We start from the raw sequence: 18,340 nt of genomic DNA on the forward strand, positions 1-18,340 counted from the left end.
TAGGCTGAGGGGCCCCTACAGGTGGTGGGATCAGGAGGACAGTGGGCCATAAGAGTAGGCTGAGGGCCCCTACAGGTGCTGGGATCAGGGGTATAATGGGCCATAAGAGTAGGCTGAGGGGCCCCTACAGGTGGTGGGATCAGGGGTATAATGGGCCATAAGAGTAGGCTGAGGGGCCCCTACAGGTGCTGGGATCAGGAGGACAGTGGGCCATAAGAGTAGGCTGAGGGGCCCTACAGGTGCTGGGATCAGGGGGACAGTGGGCCATAAGAGTAGGCTGAGGGGCCCCTACAAGTGCTGGGATCAGGGGGACAGTGGGCCATAAGAGTAGGCTGAGGGGCCCCTACAGGTGGTGGGATCAGGGGTATAATGGGCCATAAGAGTAGGCTGAGGGGCCCCTACAGGTGCTGGGATCAGGAGGACAATGGGCCATAAGAGTAGGCTGAGGGGCCCCTACAGGTGCTGGGATCAGGGGGACAGTGGGCCATAAGAGTAGGCTGAGGGTCAGCTACAGGTGCTGGGATCAGGGGGACAGTGGGCCATAAGAGTAGGCTGAGGGGCCCCTACAGGTGGTGGGATCAGGAGGACAGTGGGCCATAAGAGTAGGCTGAGGGCCCCTACAGGTGCTGGGATCAGGGGTATAATGGGCCATAAGAGTAGGCTGAGGGGCCCCTACAGGTGGTGGGATCAGGGGGACAGTGGGCCATAAGAGTAGGCTGAGGGGCCCTACAGGTGCTGGGATCAGGGGTATAATGGGCCATAAGAGTAGGCTGAGGGGCCCCTACAGGTGGTGGGATCAGGGGTATAATGGGCCATAAGAGTAGGCTGAGGGGCCCTACAGGTGCTGGGATCAGGGGTATAATGGGCCATAAGAGTAGGCTGAGGGTCAGCTACAGGTGCTGGGATCAGGGGTATAATGGGCCATAAGAGTAGGCTGAGGGGCCCCTACAGGTGCTGGGATCAGGGGTATAATGGGCCATAAGAGTAGGCTGAGGGGCCCCTACAGGTGGTGGGATCAGGGGTATAATGGGCCATAAGAGTAGGCTGAGGGGCCCTACAGGTGCTGGGATCAGGGGGACAGTGGGCCATAAGAGTAGGCTGAGGGTCCCCTACAGGTGGTGGGATCAGGAGGACAGTGGGCCATAAGAGTAGGCTGAGGGGCCCCTACAGGTGCTGGGATCAGGGGTATAATGGGCCATAAGAGTAGGCTGAGGGCCCCTACAGGTGCTGGGATCAGGGGTATAATGGGCCATAAGAGTAGGCTGAGGGGCCCCTACAGGTGCTGGAATCAGGAGGACAGTGGGCCATAAGAGTAGGCTGAGGGCCCCTACAGGTGCTGGGATCAGGAGGACAATGGGCCATAAGAGTAGGCTGAGGGGCCCCTACAGGTGCTGGGATCAGGGGGGTATAATGGGCCATAAGAGTAGGCTGAGGGGCCCCTACAGGTGGTGGGATCAGGGGGACAATGGGCCATAAGAGTAGGCTGAGGGCCCCTACAGGTGCTGGGATCAGGGGGACAATGGGCCATAAGAGTAGGCTGAGGGGCCCCTACAGGTGCTGGGATCAGGGGTATAATGGGCCATAAGAGTAGGCTGAGGGGCCCCTACAGGTGGTGGGATCAGGGGTATAATGGGCCATAAGAGTGGGCTGAGGGGCCCTACAGGTGGTGGGATCAGGGGTATAATGGGCCATAAGAGTAGGCTGAGGGGCCCTACAGGTGCTGGGATCAGGGGGACAGTGGGCCATAAGAGTAGGCTGAGGGTCAGCTACAGGTGGTGGGATCAGGAGGACAGTGGGCCATAAGAGTAGGCTGAGGGGCCCCTACAGGTGCTGGGATCAGGAGGACAGTGGGCCATAAGAGTAGGCTGAGGGGCCCCTACAGGTGCTGGGATCAGGAGGACAGTGGGCCATAAGAGTAGGCTGAGGGGCCCCTACAGGTGCTGGGATCAGGGGTATAATGGGCCATAAGAGTAGGCTGAGGGCCCCTACAGGTGCTGGGATCAGGGGTATAATGGGCCATAAGAGTAGGCTGAGGGGCCCCTACAGGTGCTGGAATCAGGAGGACAGTGGGCCATAAGAGTAGGCTGAGGGGCCCCTACAGGTGGTGGGATCAGGGGGACAATGGGCCATAAGAGTAGGCTGAGGGCCCCTACAGGTGCTGGGATCAGGGGGACAATGGGCCATAAGAGTAGGCTGAGGGGCCCCTACAGGTGCTGGGATCAGGGGTATAATGGGCCATAAGAGTAGGCTGAGGGGCCCTACAGGTGGTGGGATCAGGGGTATAATGGGCCATAAGAGTAGGCTGAGGGGCCATAAGAGTAGTCTGAGGGGTCAGGGGGGCAGGAAAGAGCAGGATGGGGGTGTTTATAGCGAGGGTCTCTTACAGGGACTAGGACTTGAAGAACACTAGGAGGATGGGGATGTTGAGGATGAAAGGGTCTTGGAATGATGGGATGACAGGAACCTTACCGCCTGGTCTTTGTTGTGTAGTGACCTGACCACGCTGACATCGGCGGCCTACCAGCAGGGCATGGTCATGCACACCGGCGCCCACCTCATCAACATGCAGGGTAAGATCAGACCTTCAGGAACCTTTTTCTCCGGCCCTAACTTGTGTCCTTCGATATGACGTGACTTTTCCATATCTTCTAGGGAGTCCTGGGGGTCACTCCCGTCATAGCTCTCTCATGGCTGATCGGGCCAAGCAGATGTTTGGGCCTCCAGTGATCACGGTGAGTGTTGGCTCCATTGGCAGAACTTGTGTCCTCCCATGTGTGGCCCACTCTTGGCCCGTTGCCCCCCACCAGGTCCATTGAAGCTGGATATTTGGAGGGGTCCCCCATGTGTCATAGTGCTGAGTGTGGCCCACTCTTGGCCCGTTGCCCCCCACCAGGTCCATTGAAGCTGGATATTCGGAGGGGTCCCCCATGTGTCATAGTGCTGAGTGTGGCCCACTCTTGGCTCATTGCCCCCCACCAGGTCCATTGAAGCTGGATATTCGGAGGGGTCCCCCATGTGTGTGATAGTGCTGAGTGTGGCCCACTCTTGGCTCATTGCCCCCCACCAGGTCCATTGAAGCTGGATATTCGGAGGGGTCCCCCATGTGGTTTCTGCATCCTATGTTGTGTATTTGCTGAAGCTTCTCTCCTGCAGTCATCTGTCTTCTCCCCACAGGGCCGCCATTACCCCACCCAGCCATCCTTCAGCCCCACCGCGGCGGAGCATGGTCAGTACCCGAGCAGTCAGTCAGGACACAGTCCGTACACGGTCAGCCAAGCACAGCACAGCTTTGGAGGTGGTCAGGCAGGCCCGGTCAGCTACACTGGGAGCCAGTCCATCAGAGGTGAGTGGGCTCCTTGTGTGTGATGCTGATGTGTGATGGACTTGTAGTCACCCGCTGTCTCTCTGGCGCAGGTCCGGCTGCCTTCCCCACCATGCAGTACCTGTCTCACCAGCAGCCCGGCTACGCCGTTCACGGCCACTACACGGGGGCTCATGCAGGTTTGTAGTCCTGTTTGTCCTCATGTGGCTGATTCTTTGGGGGGAGGGGGGGTAGTCTCCTAATCTTTGCTCCCGTTCTCGTCTTGTCGGTGGTGCAGAGGCCTTTGGTATCTCACAATTTTGTCCTCTTCAGGATTTATGCCTCCAAGCAGCACCATACCGCTCCAAAAGCAGCTGGAACATGCCAACCAGCAGTCCGGATTTACCGACTCTGTGAGTAGCAGCCAGTCCCGTAATGTCCCGTCTAGTCCTGGTGCATCCACTTGGGCCTAGTTACCTAGAACTTTACACCACTAACAGATCACATAGATTCACAGGGCAGCTGCACCGCCGGGGGGGGGCTATAGTCCACAGTGTGCGGCTCCACAGCCGGGGGGGGGGGGGGGGGGCTATAGTCCACAGTGTGCGGCTCCACAGCCGGGGGGGGGGGGCTATAGTCCACAGTGTGCGGCTCCACAGCCAGGTTGTGGGGGGGGGGATGGGGGGCTATCCACAGCCAGGTATGGGACCTCTGAATTAATGAGGACAACTTCACTGTGTGTCCAGCGCCTGTCTAGGTTGGAGTTCCTCCGTATATAGAGATGTTCTTGGGAGGCGCATTTCATTCTTTGCATTACTGTCTCTCTACAGTCCACGCTTCGTCCCATGCACCCCCAGGCTCTGCATCCCACACAGACCCTCCTGACCGCCCCACCAATAGCAGTCCCCATGCAGCCCACCAAGGTAAGAGACCTGCCGCATTGCTGTGTATTTCTGCCCAATTGTGGACGCACACATCTACCGGGTGTCCGGTCCTTATTTCTGCTGAATGTGAGAGTCTCCGGCCTTAGGATTCTAGTCATGGCGTCCGTAAACGTCCAATGATTGAGGTGATAGACTTCATCACTAGTAGCCAGTCACCTCTTGAATTGTTCTCTTTTTCAGTCGGCCTTGTCTTACTCCCACCCATCCCGGTCTGCTTCTCCTGGAGGATACCCACACGGGACTCCACCCCAGCAACCACATACGGTAAGAGAAGCAGGCCTTATGGCGGTCGCCCTCGTGCAGCCTTGCGGTGGTCGCCCTCGTGCAGCCTTGCGGTGGTCGCCCTCGTGCAGCCTTGCGGTGGTCGCCCTCGTGCAGCCTTGCGGTGGTCGCCCTCGTGCAGCCTTGCGGTGGTCGCCCTCGTGCAGCCTTGCGGTGGTCGCCCTCGTGCAGCCTTGCGGTGGTCGCCCTCGTGCAGCCTTGCGGTGGTCGCCCTCGTGCAGCCTTGTGGTGTGATCGCCCTCGTGCAGCCTTGTGGTGTGATCACCCTGGTGCAGCCTTGTGGTGTGATCGCCCTCGTGCAGCCTTGCGGTGGTCGCCCTCGTGCAGCCTTGCGGTGGTCGCCCTCGTGGTGTGATCGCCCTCGTGCAGCCTTGTGGTGTGATCGCCCTCGTGCAGCCTTGTGGTGTGATCGCCCTCGTGCAGCCTTGTGGTGTGATCACCCTGGTGCAGCCTTGTGGTGTGATCACCCTGGTGCAGCCTTGTGGTGTGATCGCCCTCGTGCAGCCTTGCGGTGGTCGCCCTCGTGCAGCCTTGCGGTGGTCGCCCTCGTGGTGTGATCGCCCTCGTGCAGCCTTGTGGTGTGATCGCCCTCGTGCAGCCTTGTGGTGTGATCGCCCTCGTGCAGCCTTGTGGTGTGATCACCCTGGTGCAGCCTTGTGGTGTGATCGCCCTCGTGCAGCCTTGCGGTGGTCGCCCTCGTGCAGCCTTGCGGTGGTCGCCCTCGTGCAGCCTTATGGCGGTCGCCCTCGTGCAGCCTTATGGCGGTCGCCCTCGTGCAGCCTTATGGCGATCGCCCTCGTGCAGCCTTATGGCGATCGCCCTCGTGCAGCCTTATGGCGATCGCCCTCGTGCAGCCTTATGGCGATCGCCCTGGCGCAGCCTTGCGGCGATCTTGTTCTCAGTTCTCTTTGCCTTTCTCCACAGTCCGGGTTCCAGGCGTCACCGCAGCCCTCTCCTCGTCTTCCTTTTATGCAGCACGGACAGAACCAGAGATTCTACCACAAGTAATTGTCACGGCTGATAACAGGCAAAGCTTTATCTAGAGGATGAGTGTAAATATTCCGATACAAGTCAGACCTTTTGTGTATTAGCTGACGTGATGTAAGAGACGCTACAGGACGCAGCCCGTCCGCCCCCTTCCATCCCTGCACACAGATGGTGCTGTAAATAAAGTGACGTCATCCACACTTGTGGCCTGTACTCATTGACTGGCTTCACCTTACTCCATGTTCAGTATAACACTGCCCATCCAGTCAGAGACAGCTGGTTGATCTAGGCTCAGGAGCTTGCACTCCACCAGATCACACTCCCAGATCTGGAAACAGATGGAATGGTGATCAGGAGCAATGCCAAGCGTCCAAGGATTTGCTCACTAGAAATCAGACCTTCCCTGGGCCCTTGACCCTCTTTCCATCTGTTGGAATAAAACTGAATTGGATTTCTAGTAAGTCTCAATGATGGCGCACCTGAGAGTGCCGCCACCTGACCAGGGACGGGGAAATCATCAGACAGGTTAACAGCGCCAGCACCGCTGCATATCAACGGTCATGGGAAGTCGGGTATATTAGAAGGAACGAGGGATGGTAGGGTTATTATGGCTGAGCCGCGCACCTGAGCGCTAACCAACCCTTCCAGAGGATGGATCAGGGCCTTGGTCTCCTTCCTTCCTGGGGGCATCTGGAGTTGGTGCGCCCTCTGCTGGTGTGACAAAGCTGGGGACCCTACACGTCTGCGCTTCTGATGGATGGAGCCGGTTCCAGAAAATCTCTTCTGCGGCAGAGAAGGCAACCCCTGCCGACAGAGCCCCGCAGCCGGTGGTGAATTATTATAGTACCCCTCACTGGGTCACATCTAGGATGCGGTGTTCCTCCTCCAATTGTCTTTCCACTTGGGTAATTAGAGATATTTCTATGTATGTGTACCCTTGGTAAGGGCTCATGCACACTGAGCAAAAGACAAGGAATTTCTGCTTGAGATTCTTCTTCTGAGTGGAATTCAAGCCCCATTGACTTCTATAGGATTCCTCTAGCAGATTCTGCCAAAAGAAGTGACATGTTACTACTTTGGGGTATGTGCACACTGAGGAAAAGGCCAGGAAGTCAGCTTGAAATCCCTCCCATAAAATATGTACAGGGTCCCATTGTGTTCTATGGGTGTTCTGCTCTGTGGTTCACACTGCAGAGTTTCCTGCTGTAGATCTGCTAGAGGAATCCTATAGAAGTCAATGGGGGCTTAAATTCTGCCTGAAAACTTTCTGCTTCAATTCCTGGAGAATTGCTCAGCGTGCGCATAGCCTCGGGCAGAAAGCGGATCTGCGGGAGGAAATTATGCAGTGTGAACAGCAGAACGGAAATCCCATTGAGCCATTGCCCTGTTCTTTCTTGTACGGGAGGAATTTCCATCAGAATTTAAGAGCGGATTCCTCATCTTTTGCTCAGTGTGCATGAGCCCTTGTATCTGCATATTTTTCTATGAGATGTAACCTCTGTGGCACCAGGCTCTCTTCCTCATATAGAAATAATATTAGTGCTTCCTGTATCGGACCTCATTTCTGAAATTAAAGAGATGATGACAGCAGAGATTGCCGCCTCCTCCTCCTCCTCACACACATCCAACTCCGATATCTGTTGTTGTTTTTTAATAAATTGTTTATTTATGAGGTTTTTTCGTCATAAACATATAACATAGTTATACCAATCAATGACCAGTAGAGTAACAAAAATCAACAATAACAAATGTAAGTACATCCATGTGCCGTCAGAAGTCAGGGCGTGGAAGCTCGAAATACTGAGAACATTTATACTGTAAATGAACAAAAAAAAGAAATAATATCCGAGCCCAGTTAAGTAGATCTCTGAGTTCCCAACAAAGGGAAGTGAATCTCAAATTAACCCAATACAACCAGGTATCCCACATAACGGGGGCGGCACTAACTACATTTAACAAGAGACAACGCAGACGTACATTAACAGGACAGGTACAATAAGACAATAGGCATAGGAACATTAGCTGCAGAACGGTGTAGCTCATAATAAGCGTCCCATAGGGACCACACTTTGTTGAAGGATTCCACACGGTCTTCATTAGCGGCAGATAAGTATTCACACCTCCTGTACCCTGTTAATGAGCTCCACCACTGAGGGGAGTAAGGACTGGCTCCAGTATTTCGCTATTAGGCACTTAGCTTCTGTAAGCAAATATAGGAGGAGACGGGCCACAGGTTTTCGCATGTTCTTGGGAGGCACATTAAGTAGGTATGTGAGGGGGTCTAAAGGAATAGTCACATTAAGAATTGTATGCAAGAAACCCTGGAACGCTACCCAGTAAGGCCTCAGAACTTGGCAGTCCCAAAAAACATGTGGGAGGGTTCCTACATCCGCACTGCAGCGCCAGCAGGTAGAGGGAGTGGTAGGAAACAGGCGGTGGAGGAGGTCAGGGGTATGGTACCAGTGCATGAGGAGTTTGTATTGGTTTTCTTTATATGTGATGCAGGAGGAAGATTTGGCTGCTTGGGACCAAATCACTTGCCACAATTCGGGGGGGGGATGGGTCTATGTAAGTATTGCTCCCACTTGGTCATGTATGAGTGTTGTATCTGGCTGTCCGGTGTATGGGCGATAAGGATGGCATAGATCTCAGAGATGAGGCCCTTAGTGGACGAGGTATTTTTACAAAGAAGCTCAAAGCTCGTGGGTTTCGGGAACTGCCTATTTCCGCTATCTGTTTAAAGGGATGTTGTACTGGAGTCGTGTCTGCCACCTGCTCCCATCAATACTCCACCGCCTTCAGCTATTCCCTCCCTCCCATCTGCCTGCAATCCATTTGCCGCAGCCGGTCCTAGCACTTCAGGTCAGCTGGTTTCGGTGAGACCCAAGAAGACTGTGTGGGTAGCCTCCGATTCAGAATCCGACTCATGTCAGCTGTCTGACTCCCCTGTGGTATATTCAGATGACTCAGACGTACAGGAGGAAACCAAAAGATAATCATTTCCAACCAATCATACAGGAGCCCTCCTTAAAGCTGTGAGGACTAGAGATGAGCCACCCTGGAGCAGCTGGAGTCCATCCGAACCCGAGCGTGCGGCTTATAATTAGCGGGGGCTGCTGAACTTGGATAAAGCTCTAAAGTTGTCTGGAAAACATGGATACGGCCAATGACTTTATCCATGTTTCCCACGTAGCCTGAGGGCTTTATCCCCCGCTAATCAGATGCCGAACGCTCGGGATGGACTCCAGCTGCTCCAGGGTGGCTCATCTCTAGCGCTTTAGGCATGGAACAAGTTCAAGAGGAACTGCGCTTAAGGATGAACTTTTTGCAGGATTAAAGGCAAAGAAGAAATTGGTCTGTCCTATCCATCAGGATGAGTGGGAAGAACCAGAAAAAGACTTGTACCCTCAGAAGTAAAAAGACGGGTCCCATTTAAGGACGAGGACATTGAGAAGTGGGGTGACGTCCCCAAGATCGATGCGCAAGTGGCTAAAACCACTAAAAAACTACCCTTCCATTTGTAGGACCACTGGTTAGGAAAGCTGAGAGCCTCCTCAGAAAATCCTGGGATACAGTTTCAGTATTTTTTTATTTTTTTTATTTTGCAACTTTATAAAAAGAGAAATTTAAACCATTATTAAGGACGCAGCCCTGAACTGAACAGGATACACTTATACAAAATCCCAATCCCTAGCCCCCAAAAACCCAGCAAACTTCCCAAACCTGCTTCTACACCCCCCGTCCCTGGAATGTACAACCGGATAATTTACTTTATAAACTTGTATGTATATTGCCCCCAAGTAGTCATCTGGGCAAGTAGTCACGATCCCCTATGAATTCCCACAGAAAACCTCTCCTGATCAGGACAGTTCCTGTCTCGGCCAGAGATGTCAGCAGAGAGTACTGTCAGACTGAAAATTAAACAACACTTCCTGTAGGACTTACAGCAGCTGATAAGTATGGGAAGACTTGAGATTTTTTTTTTTTTTTTTTTTTTTTTAAATTCTCAATTCTATAAAATTTTTACAATTTTGTAAAAGGAAAACAACAGAACAAACCACACCCAACAGGGTGAAACGGTACAATTAAGAAGAATCCAAGTAAAGAGGGACGGAAAAAAAAAAAAGGGGTGGGGGGGGGGGACAACAAAAACGGCTGACGGTTGTGCTGAACCAAACAAAAGCACTCCATAGCTTCCTATGGGAGAGGTCTTGTGCAGGTATGTAGGAGCAGGGAGTGTACTCGGTCAGAAGAGAAGCTACTGAGCAAACGAAAAAAGGAGAGGAAGGGGGAGGGAGAGAACAGGCTGCACCTCACTGAGCCAGGAGAGTCTTGTATTCATCCGTCTCGACAAATTGGTCCCAATAGAACCATGTCCGAAAAAACTTCTTGTCACGACCATGCATCTGTGCAGTGAAATCTTCCATGTGCTTAATGTCCTCGACTTTGCGGATCCACATGGCGATGCTCGGGGGGTCGGGACGGCGCCAGAGAGCCGGAATACAAGCTCTTGCGGCGTTTATCAGGTGTCTGAGAACAGAGCGCCGGTAGGTCTTGAGGGAAATGTCCACAATGTGCAAGAGAGAGCGCTGGGGAGAAAGGCAGCTGCTGATCGGTGAAGGTGGAGGAGATACGCCACACCTCCTTCCAGAAAGGCACCAATTTGGGACAACTCCAGATGATGTGTAGGAGGGCGCCCTCCTCACCGCAGCTTCTCCAGCACAGTGGCGAGACGTCAGAGAAGATCCGGTGAAGTTGGGTGGGGACCCGATACCAACGAGAGAGTAATTTGTAGCCCGCCTCCTGGAGGCGAGAAGATATAGAACCGGAGTATGTACAGGTTAGAACTCTGTCAACTTGGGCCGCAGAGAGGGAGATACCTAGATCTTCCTCCCAAGCGGTGATAAAAGGAGGTGGTGGCTGCTCTGGTGGGGAGCCCAACAGGGAGTATAAGAGGGAGAGAGAATGGCGGAGTGGTCCCGAGCCCAGACAAAGAGTTTCAAAGTGCGTGCAAGGGCGGGCGAAGCCAGAGGGGTTCGGAAGGGAGCAAAGGAAATGGTGGAGTTGTAACGGCCTCCAGAACCCCAAGGGAGCCGGGTCCAAGAGATCCTTGAGGTCAGTGAGGGACCGCCACGCCGAGCCCTGGAGAAAAGCGATGGCTGGGAAGGAGCCAGCTCTGGACCAAGCCCGAAAAACTGGATCCTTTGTGCCACTCGGGAAGGAGGGGTTACCCAAGACAGGGGAGAGGGATGAGGGGCCAAGAAGCCAGCAGAGAGATGCTTGTGGCACATCTTCAATGTGGGGACAATAGTGGGATGGGAACCAGCAAAACGAGAGGAGGCTGGGATCCACGGGGCTGCCAGCAAGGAGATTGGGGAGACAGTCATTTCCAGGCCTACCCATAATTTAGTGGGGGCATGGCGATGCCAATCTAGTACCCGAGAGGGATGAGCAGCAGCATAGTATTGATAAAGGTTTTGAAGACCCAGACCTCCTTTCGCTTTGGGGCGGTACAGTATTGCTTTGGCTATGCGGGGTTGCCCAAATAAACTTCGTAAGGAGTGTAGACAATTGTCGGAAGTAGGACAAGGGCACCGCCACGGGGAGGGCTTGGAAGATGTAAAGCAAACATGGCAAGACATTCATCTTGAAGATCGCACAGCGCCCAAACCAGATGAAGGTGCCCCCGTGCCACCTGAGCAAGTCTGCATCGATACGTCTAAGTAAGGGTGGGATGCTAGCTTTGAAGAGGTCTGCTTTTTCCGATTCCGATTTCTGTAGGTTGATTTTATAGTTGGATAGATTTTGGTAACGGGAGAGTTCCGAGAGAAGGTTGGGCAGGGAGACCAGAGGTTGGGTGAGGAAAAATAAAAGGCCATCTGCATAAGCTGCGACTGTGTGGTCCACCGACCCCACTCGTACCCCCGCGATATTAGTATTATTTCCAACGTGTCTGAGGAAAGGTTCTAGGGTAGTGATGTCACGATACCAGAATTTTGAGTTCAATACCAATACTTAATTTTTTATTTCGATACTCGATACCAATTTGATACCCAGCACCTTCCCCTGCCACACCAGAGACTGGCACCTTCCCCTGCCACACCAGAGACTGGCACCTTCCCCTGCCACACCAGAGACTGGCACCTTCCCCTGCCACCTTCCCCTGCCACACCAGAGACTGGCACCTTCCCCTGCCACACCAGAGACCGGCACCTTCCCCTGCCACACCAGAGACCGGCACCTTCCCCTGCCACACCAGAGACTGGCACCTCCCCCTGCCACACCAGAGACCGGCACCTTCCCCTGCCACACCAGAGACTGGCACCTCCCCCTGCCACACCAGAGACCGGCACCTTCCCCTGCCACACCAGAGACCGGCACCTCCCCCTGCCACACCAGAGACTGGCACCTTCCCCTGCCGCACCAGAGACCGGCACCTCCCCCTGCCGCACCAGAGACTGGCACCTTCCCCTGCCACCTTCCCCTGCCACACCAGAGACTGCCACCTTCCCCTGCCACACCAGAGACTGCCACCTTCCCCTGCCACACCAGAGACTGGCACCTTCCCCTGCCACACCAGAGACCGGCACCTTCCCCTGCCACACCAGAGACCGGCACCTTCCCCTGCCACACCAGAGACCGGCACCTTCCCCTGCCACACCAGAGACTGGCACCTCCCCCTGCCACACCAGAGACCGGCACCTTCCCCTGCCACACCAGAGACTGGCACCTCCCCCTGCCACACCAGAGACCGGCACCTTCCCCTGCCACACCAGAGACCGGCACCTTCCCCTGCCACACCAGAGACCGGCACCTTCCCCTGCCACACCAGAGACCGGCACCTCCCCCTGCCACACCAGAGACCGGCACCTTCCCCTGCCACACCAGAGACCGGCACCTCCCCCTGCCGCACCAGAGACCGACACCTTCCCCTGCCACACCAGAGACCGGCACCTCCCCCTGCCACACCAGAGACTGGCACCTTCCCCTGCCACCTTCCCCTGCCACACCAGAGACCGACACCTTCCCCTGCCACACCAGAGACCGGCACCTCCCCCTGCCACACCAGAGACCGGCACCTTCCCCTGCCACACCAGAGACCGGCACCTCCCCCTGCCACACCAGAGACCGGCACCTTCCCCTGCCACACCAGAGACCGGCACCTTCCCCTGCCACACCAGAGACCGGCACCTTCCCCTGCCAGAAACAAAACAGAAACTACAAACTAGAATGAAATTACATAGACTTACAATAAAAGAAGCCTCAGCACCTCTGTAGGCCACATCAGGACCGGGCCATAGAATAACAGATTTAACCCCTTAAGGACAGAGCTAATTTCGATTTTTGCGTTTACGTTTTTTCCTCCTTGCCATAGCAGTTGGATTTTTCCACCTAGAAACCCACATGAGCCCTTATGCTTATTTTTTGCGTCACTAATTGTACTTTGCAATGACGGCAGAATTTTTGCATAAATTACACTGCGAAACCAGAAGAAAATTCAAAGTGTGGTGAAATTGAAAAAAAAAAAAACGCATTTCTTTTATTTGGGGGGTATTCGTTTTTACACCATTCTCCCTGGGGTAAAACTGACTTGTTATATATGTTCCTCAAGTCGTTACGATAAAACGATATATAACATGTATAACTTATATTGTATCGGATGGCCGGTAAAAAATTCAAACCGTTGTTAACAAATATACGTTCCTTACAATCTCTCCATTCCCAGGCTTATAGCGCTTTTATCCTTTGGTCTATGGGGCTGTGTCAGGTGTCAGTTTTTGCGCCATGATGTGATCTTTCTACCGGTACCTTGATTGCGCATATATGACTTTTTGATCGCTTTTTATTACAATTTTTCTGGATTTGATGCGACAAAAAATGCGCAATTTTGCACTTTGGGATTTTTTGGCGCTGACGCCGTTTATCGTGCGAGATCAGGAATGTGATTAATTAATAGTTCGGGCGATTACGCACGCGGCGATAGCAAACATGTTTATTTATTTATTTATTTATTTACTTTTATCTGGGAAAAGGGGGGTGATTCAGACTTTTATTGGGGGAGGGGGTTTTTTACTATTAACAACACTTTTTTTTTTTTTTTTTACTTTTACACTTATACTAGAAGCCCCCCTGGGGTTAGGGTTATTCCCCCCCCCTGGGCTTAGGGTTATTCCCCCACCCCCTGGGGTTAGGGTTATTCCCCCCCCCCCTGGGGTTAGGGTTATTCCCCCCCCCCTGGGGTTAGGGTTACTCCGAAACCCCCCCCCCCCCTGGGGTTAGGAATATTCCCCCCCCCCCCCCGGGGTTGGGGTTAGGGTTATTCCCCCCCCGGGGTTGGGGTTAGGGTTATTCCCCCCCCCGGGGTTGGGGTTAGGGTTATTCCCCCCCCCCCTGGGGTTAGGGTTATTCCGAACCCCCCCCCCCCCCCCTGGGGTTAGGGTTATTCCCCCCCCCCCTGGGGTTGGGATTATTCCCCCCCCCCTGGGTTTAGGGTTATTCCCCCCCCCCCCGGGGTTAGGGTTATCCCCCCCCCATGGGGTTTGGGTTATTCCCCCCCCCCTTCCTGGGGTTAGGGTTATTCCGCCCCCCCCTCCCTGGGGTTAGGGTTATTCTGCCCCCCCCCCTCCCCGGGGTTGGGGTTATTCCCCCCCCCTGGGGTTAGGGTTATTCCAAACCCCCCCCCCCCCCTAGGGTTAGGGTTATTCCCCCCCCGGGGTTGGGGTTAGGGTTATTCCCCCCCCCCCCGGGGTTAGGGTTATCCCCCCCTCTGGGGTTAGGGTTATCCCCCCCCTTCCCCTGGGGTTAGGGTTATTCCCCCCCACCCCCTGGGGTTAGGGTTTTATTCCCCCCCCTCCCTGGGGTTAGAGTTATTCCCCCCCTCCCCCCCCCTGGGGTTAGGGTTATTCCCCCCCCCCGGGGGTTAGGGTTATTTCCCCCCCCCTGGGGTTTGGGTTTTTCCCCCCCCCCCCTGGGGTTAGGGTTATTCCCCCCCCCTGGGGTTAGGGTTATTCCCCCCCCCTCCCTGGGGTTAGGGTTATTCCGCCCCCCCCCCCTCCCTGGGGTTAGGGTTATTCCGCCCCCCCCCCCTCCCTGGGGTTAGGGTTATTCCGCCCCCCCCCCTCCCTGGGGTTAGGGTTATTCTGCCCCCCCCTCCCTGAGGTTAGGGTTATTCCGTCCCCCCCCCCCTCCCTGGGGTTAGGGTTATTCCGTCCCCCCCCCCTCCCTGGGGTTAGGGTTATTCCGCCCCCTGGGGTTAGGGTTATTCCCCCCCCCCCTGGGGTTAGGGTTATTCCCCCCCCCTCCCTGGGGTTAGGGTTATTCCCCCCCCCTGGGGTTAGGGTTATTCCCCCCCCCTCCCTGGGGTTAGGGTTATTCCCCCCCCCCTGGGGGTTAGGGTTATTCCCCCCCCCCCCCCTGGGGTTAGGGTTATTCCCCCCCCTCCCTGTGGTTAGGGTTATTCTCCCCTGGGGTTAGGGTTATTCTCCCCTGGGGTTAGGGTTATTCCCCCTAGGGGACTTCTAGTATAAGTGCTCTGATCTCTGATAGAGATCTATGCTGTATAGATATGCTGCAGAGATCCATGAGATCGGCACTCGTTTGCTTTCGGCTGCTGCAGCCGGAAGTAAACGAGTGCCGAGCCGGGGACGGCGCCATCTTGGATGAGTCCCCGGCCGGCTTTAGTTACGGAGATCGCTCCTCCGGGATAACATCCCGGAGGAGCGATCTCCCCACTAGACACCAGGGATGACGCTGCGTCCGGTAATCGGATGCAGCTGTCAACCTTGACAGCTGCATCTGATTACTGTATTAGCGGGCACGGCGATCGGACCATGCCCGCTAATACCTGCGGTCCCGGACTACAAGCGGCACGCGGGACCGCCGCGGTTCAGAGTGCGGCCCCGCTCTGAACGTCCCTAACGGCATCAGGGCGTAAATATACGCCCTATGTCATTAAGGGGTTAAAGGTTATGGTCCTCAAAGGTCCCTTCCAGAGTGACAGAGAGAGGAAAGTGTGGGAATTCAAATTGATAAAAACATTCCAGTCATTAACACATGGATTAAACCTGCACCGGGATGTATGACCCACTACATGGACTAATACACGGACGTATGACCCACTACATGGACTAATACACCGGGATGTATGACCCACTACATGGACTAATACACCGGGATGTATGACCCACTACATGGACTAATACACGGGATGTATGACCCACTACATGGACTAATACACGGGATGTATGACCCACTACATGGACTAATACACGGGATGTATGACCCACTACATGGACTAATACACCAGGATGTATGACCCACTACATGGACTAATACACCGGGATGTATGACCCACTACATGGACTAATACACCGGGATGTATGACCCACTACATGGACTAATACACCGGGATGTATGACCCACTACATGGACTAATACCCCGGGATGTATGACCCACTACATGGACTAATACACGGGATGTATGACCCACTACATGGACTAATACACCGGGATGTATGACCCACTACATGGACTAATACACCGGGATGTATGACCCACTACATGGACTAATACCCCGGGATGTATGACCCACTACATGGACTAATACACGGGATGTATGACCCACTACATGGACTAATACCCCGGGATGTATGACCCACTACATGGACTAATACACAGGATGTATGACCCACTACATGGACTAATACACCGGGATGTATGACCCACTACATGGACTAATACACAGGATGTATGACCCACTACATGGACTAATACACAGGATGTATGACCCACTACATGGACTAATACACCGGGATGTATGACCCACTACATGGACTAATACACCGGGATGTATGACCCACTACATGGACTAATACACCGGGATGTATGACCCACTACATGGACTAATACACCGGGATGTATGACCCACTACATGGACTAATACACCGGGATGTATGACCCACTACATGGACTAATACACAGGATGTATGACCCACTACATGGACTAATACACCGGGATGTATGACCCACTACATGGACTAATACACCGGGATGTATGACCCACTACATGGACTAATACACCGGGATGTATGACCCACTACATGGACTAATACACCGGGATGTATGACCCACTACATGGACTAATACACCGGGATGTATGACCCACTACATGGACTAATACACCGGGATGTATGACCCACTACATGGACTAATACACCGGGATGTATGACCCACTACATGGACTAATACACGGGATGTATGACCCACTACATGGACTAATACACAGGATGTATGACCCACTACATGGACTAATACACGGGACGTATGACCCACTACATGGACTAATACACCGGGACGTATGACCCACTACATGGACTAATACACCGGGACGTATGACCCACTACATGGACTAATACACCGGGATGTATGACCCACTACATGGACTAATACACCGGGATGTATGACCCACTACATGGACTAATACACTGGATGTATGACCCACTACATGGACTAATACACCGGGATGTATGACCCACTACATGGACTAATACACCGGGATGTATGACCCACTACATGGACTAATACACGGGATGTATGACCCACTACATGGACTAATACACCGGGATGTATGACCCACTACATGGACTAATACACGGGATGTATGACCCACTACATGGACTAATACACCGGGATGTATGACCCACTACATGGACTAATACACCGGGATGTATGACCTACTACATGGAGTAATACACAGGATGTATGACCCACTACATGGACTAATACACGGGACGTATGACCCACTACATGGACTAATACACGGGATGTATGACCCACTACATGGACTAATACACGGGATGTATGACCCACTACATGGACTAATACACGGGACGTATGACCCACTACATGGACTAATACACGGGATGTATGACCCACTACATGGACTAATACACTGGATGTATGACCCACTACATGGACTAATACACCGGGATGTATGACCCACTACATGGACTAATACACCGGGATGTATGACCCACTACATGGACTAATACACGGGATGTATGACCCACTACATGGACTAATACCCCGGATGTATGACCTACTACATGGACTAATACACCGGGATGTATGACCCACTACATGGAGTAATACACGGGATGTATGACCCACTACATGGACTAATACCCCGGATGTATGACCTACTACATGGACTAATACACCGGGATGTATGACCCACTACATGGACTAATACATGGGATGTATGACCCACTACATGGACTAATACACGGGATGTATGACCCACTACATGGACTAATACACCGGGATGTATGACCCACTACATGGACTAATACACCGGGATGTATGACCCACTACATGGACTAATACACCGGGATGTATGACCCACTACATGGACTAATACACCGGGATGTATGACCCACTACATGGACTAATACACCGGGATGTATGACCCACTACATGGACTAATACACCGGATGTATGGCCCACTACATGGACTAATACACGGGGATGTATGACCCACTACATGGACTAATACACCGGGATGTATGACCCACTACATGGACTAATACACCGGGATGTATGACCCACTACATGGACTAATACACAGGATGTATGACCCACTACATGGACTAATACACCGGGATGTATGACCCACTACATGGACTAATACACCGGGATGTATGACCCACTACATGGAGTAATACACCGGGATGTATGACCCACTACATGGACTAATACACCGGGATGTATGACCCACTACATGGACTAATACACCGGATGTATGACCCACTACATGGACTAATACACG

The 18,340-nt window shown here is 53.5% G+C and overlaps 1 protein-coding gene across 1 annotated transcript in view; it reads left to right on the plus strand.

Annotated features, from left to right (window-relative positions):
• Positions 1-5,714, plus strand: part of GPS2 (G protein pathway suppressor 2) — a 70,717-nt gene extending 65,003 nt beyond the window's left edge. The window contains exons 5-12 of the mRNA XM_069950322.1: positions 2,491-2,570; positions 2,653-2,732; positions 3,175-3,343; positions 3,415-3,501; positions 3,635-3,714; positions 4,132-4,224; positions 4,426-4,509; positions 5,452-5,714. Of these exons, the coding sequence (XP_069806423.1) occupies positions 2,491-2,570; positions 2,653-2,732; positions 3,175-3,343; positions 3,415-3,501; positions 3,635-3,714; positions 4,132-4,224; positions 4,426-4,509; positions 5,452-5,535 (757 nt within the window). The 3' untranslated portion in view covers positions 5,536-5,714. The remainder of the gene's footprint in view (positions 1-2,490; positions 2,571-2,652; positions 2,733-3,174; positions 3,344-3,414; positions 3,502-3,634; positions 3,715-4,131; positions 4,225-4,425; positions 4,510-5,451) is intronic.
• The last annotated feature ends 12,626 nt before the right edge of the window (positions 5,715-18,340 follow it).

Source organism: Dendropsophus ebraccatus, chromosome 1 (genome assembly GCF_027789765.1).
Source record: "Dendropsophus ebraccatus isolate aDenEbr1 chromosome 1, aDenEbr1.pat, whole genome shotgun sequence".
NCBI classification, from domain to species: Eukaryota; Metazoa; Chordata; class Amphibia; order Anura; family Hylidae; genus Dendropsophus; species Dendropsophus ebraccatus.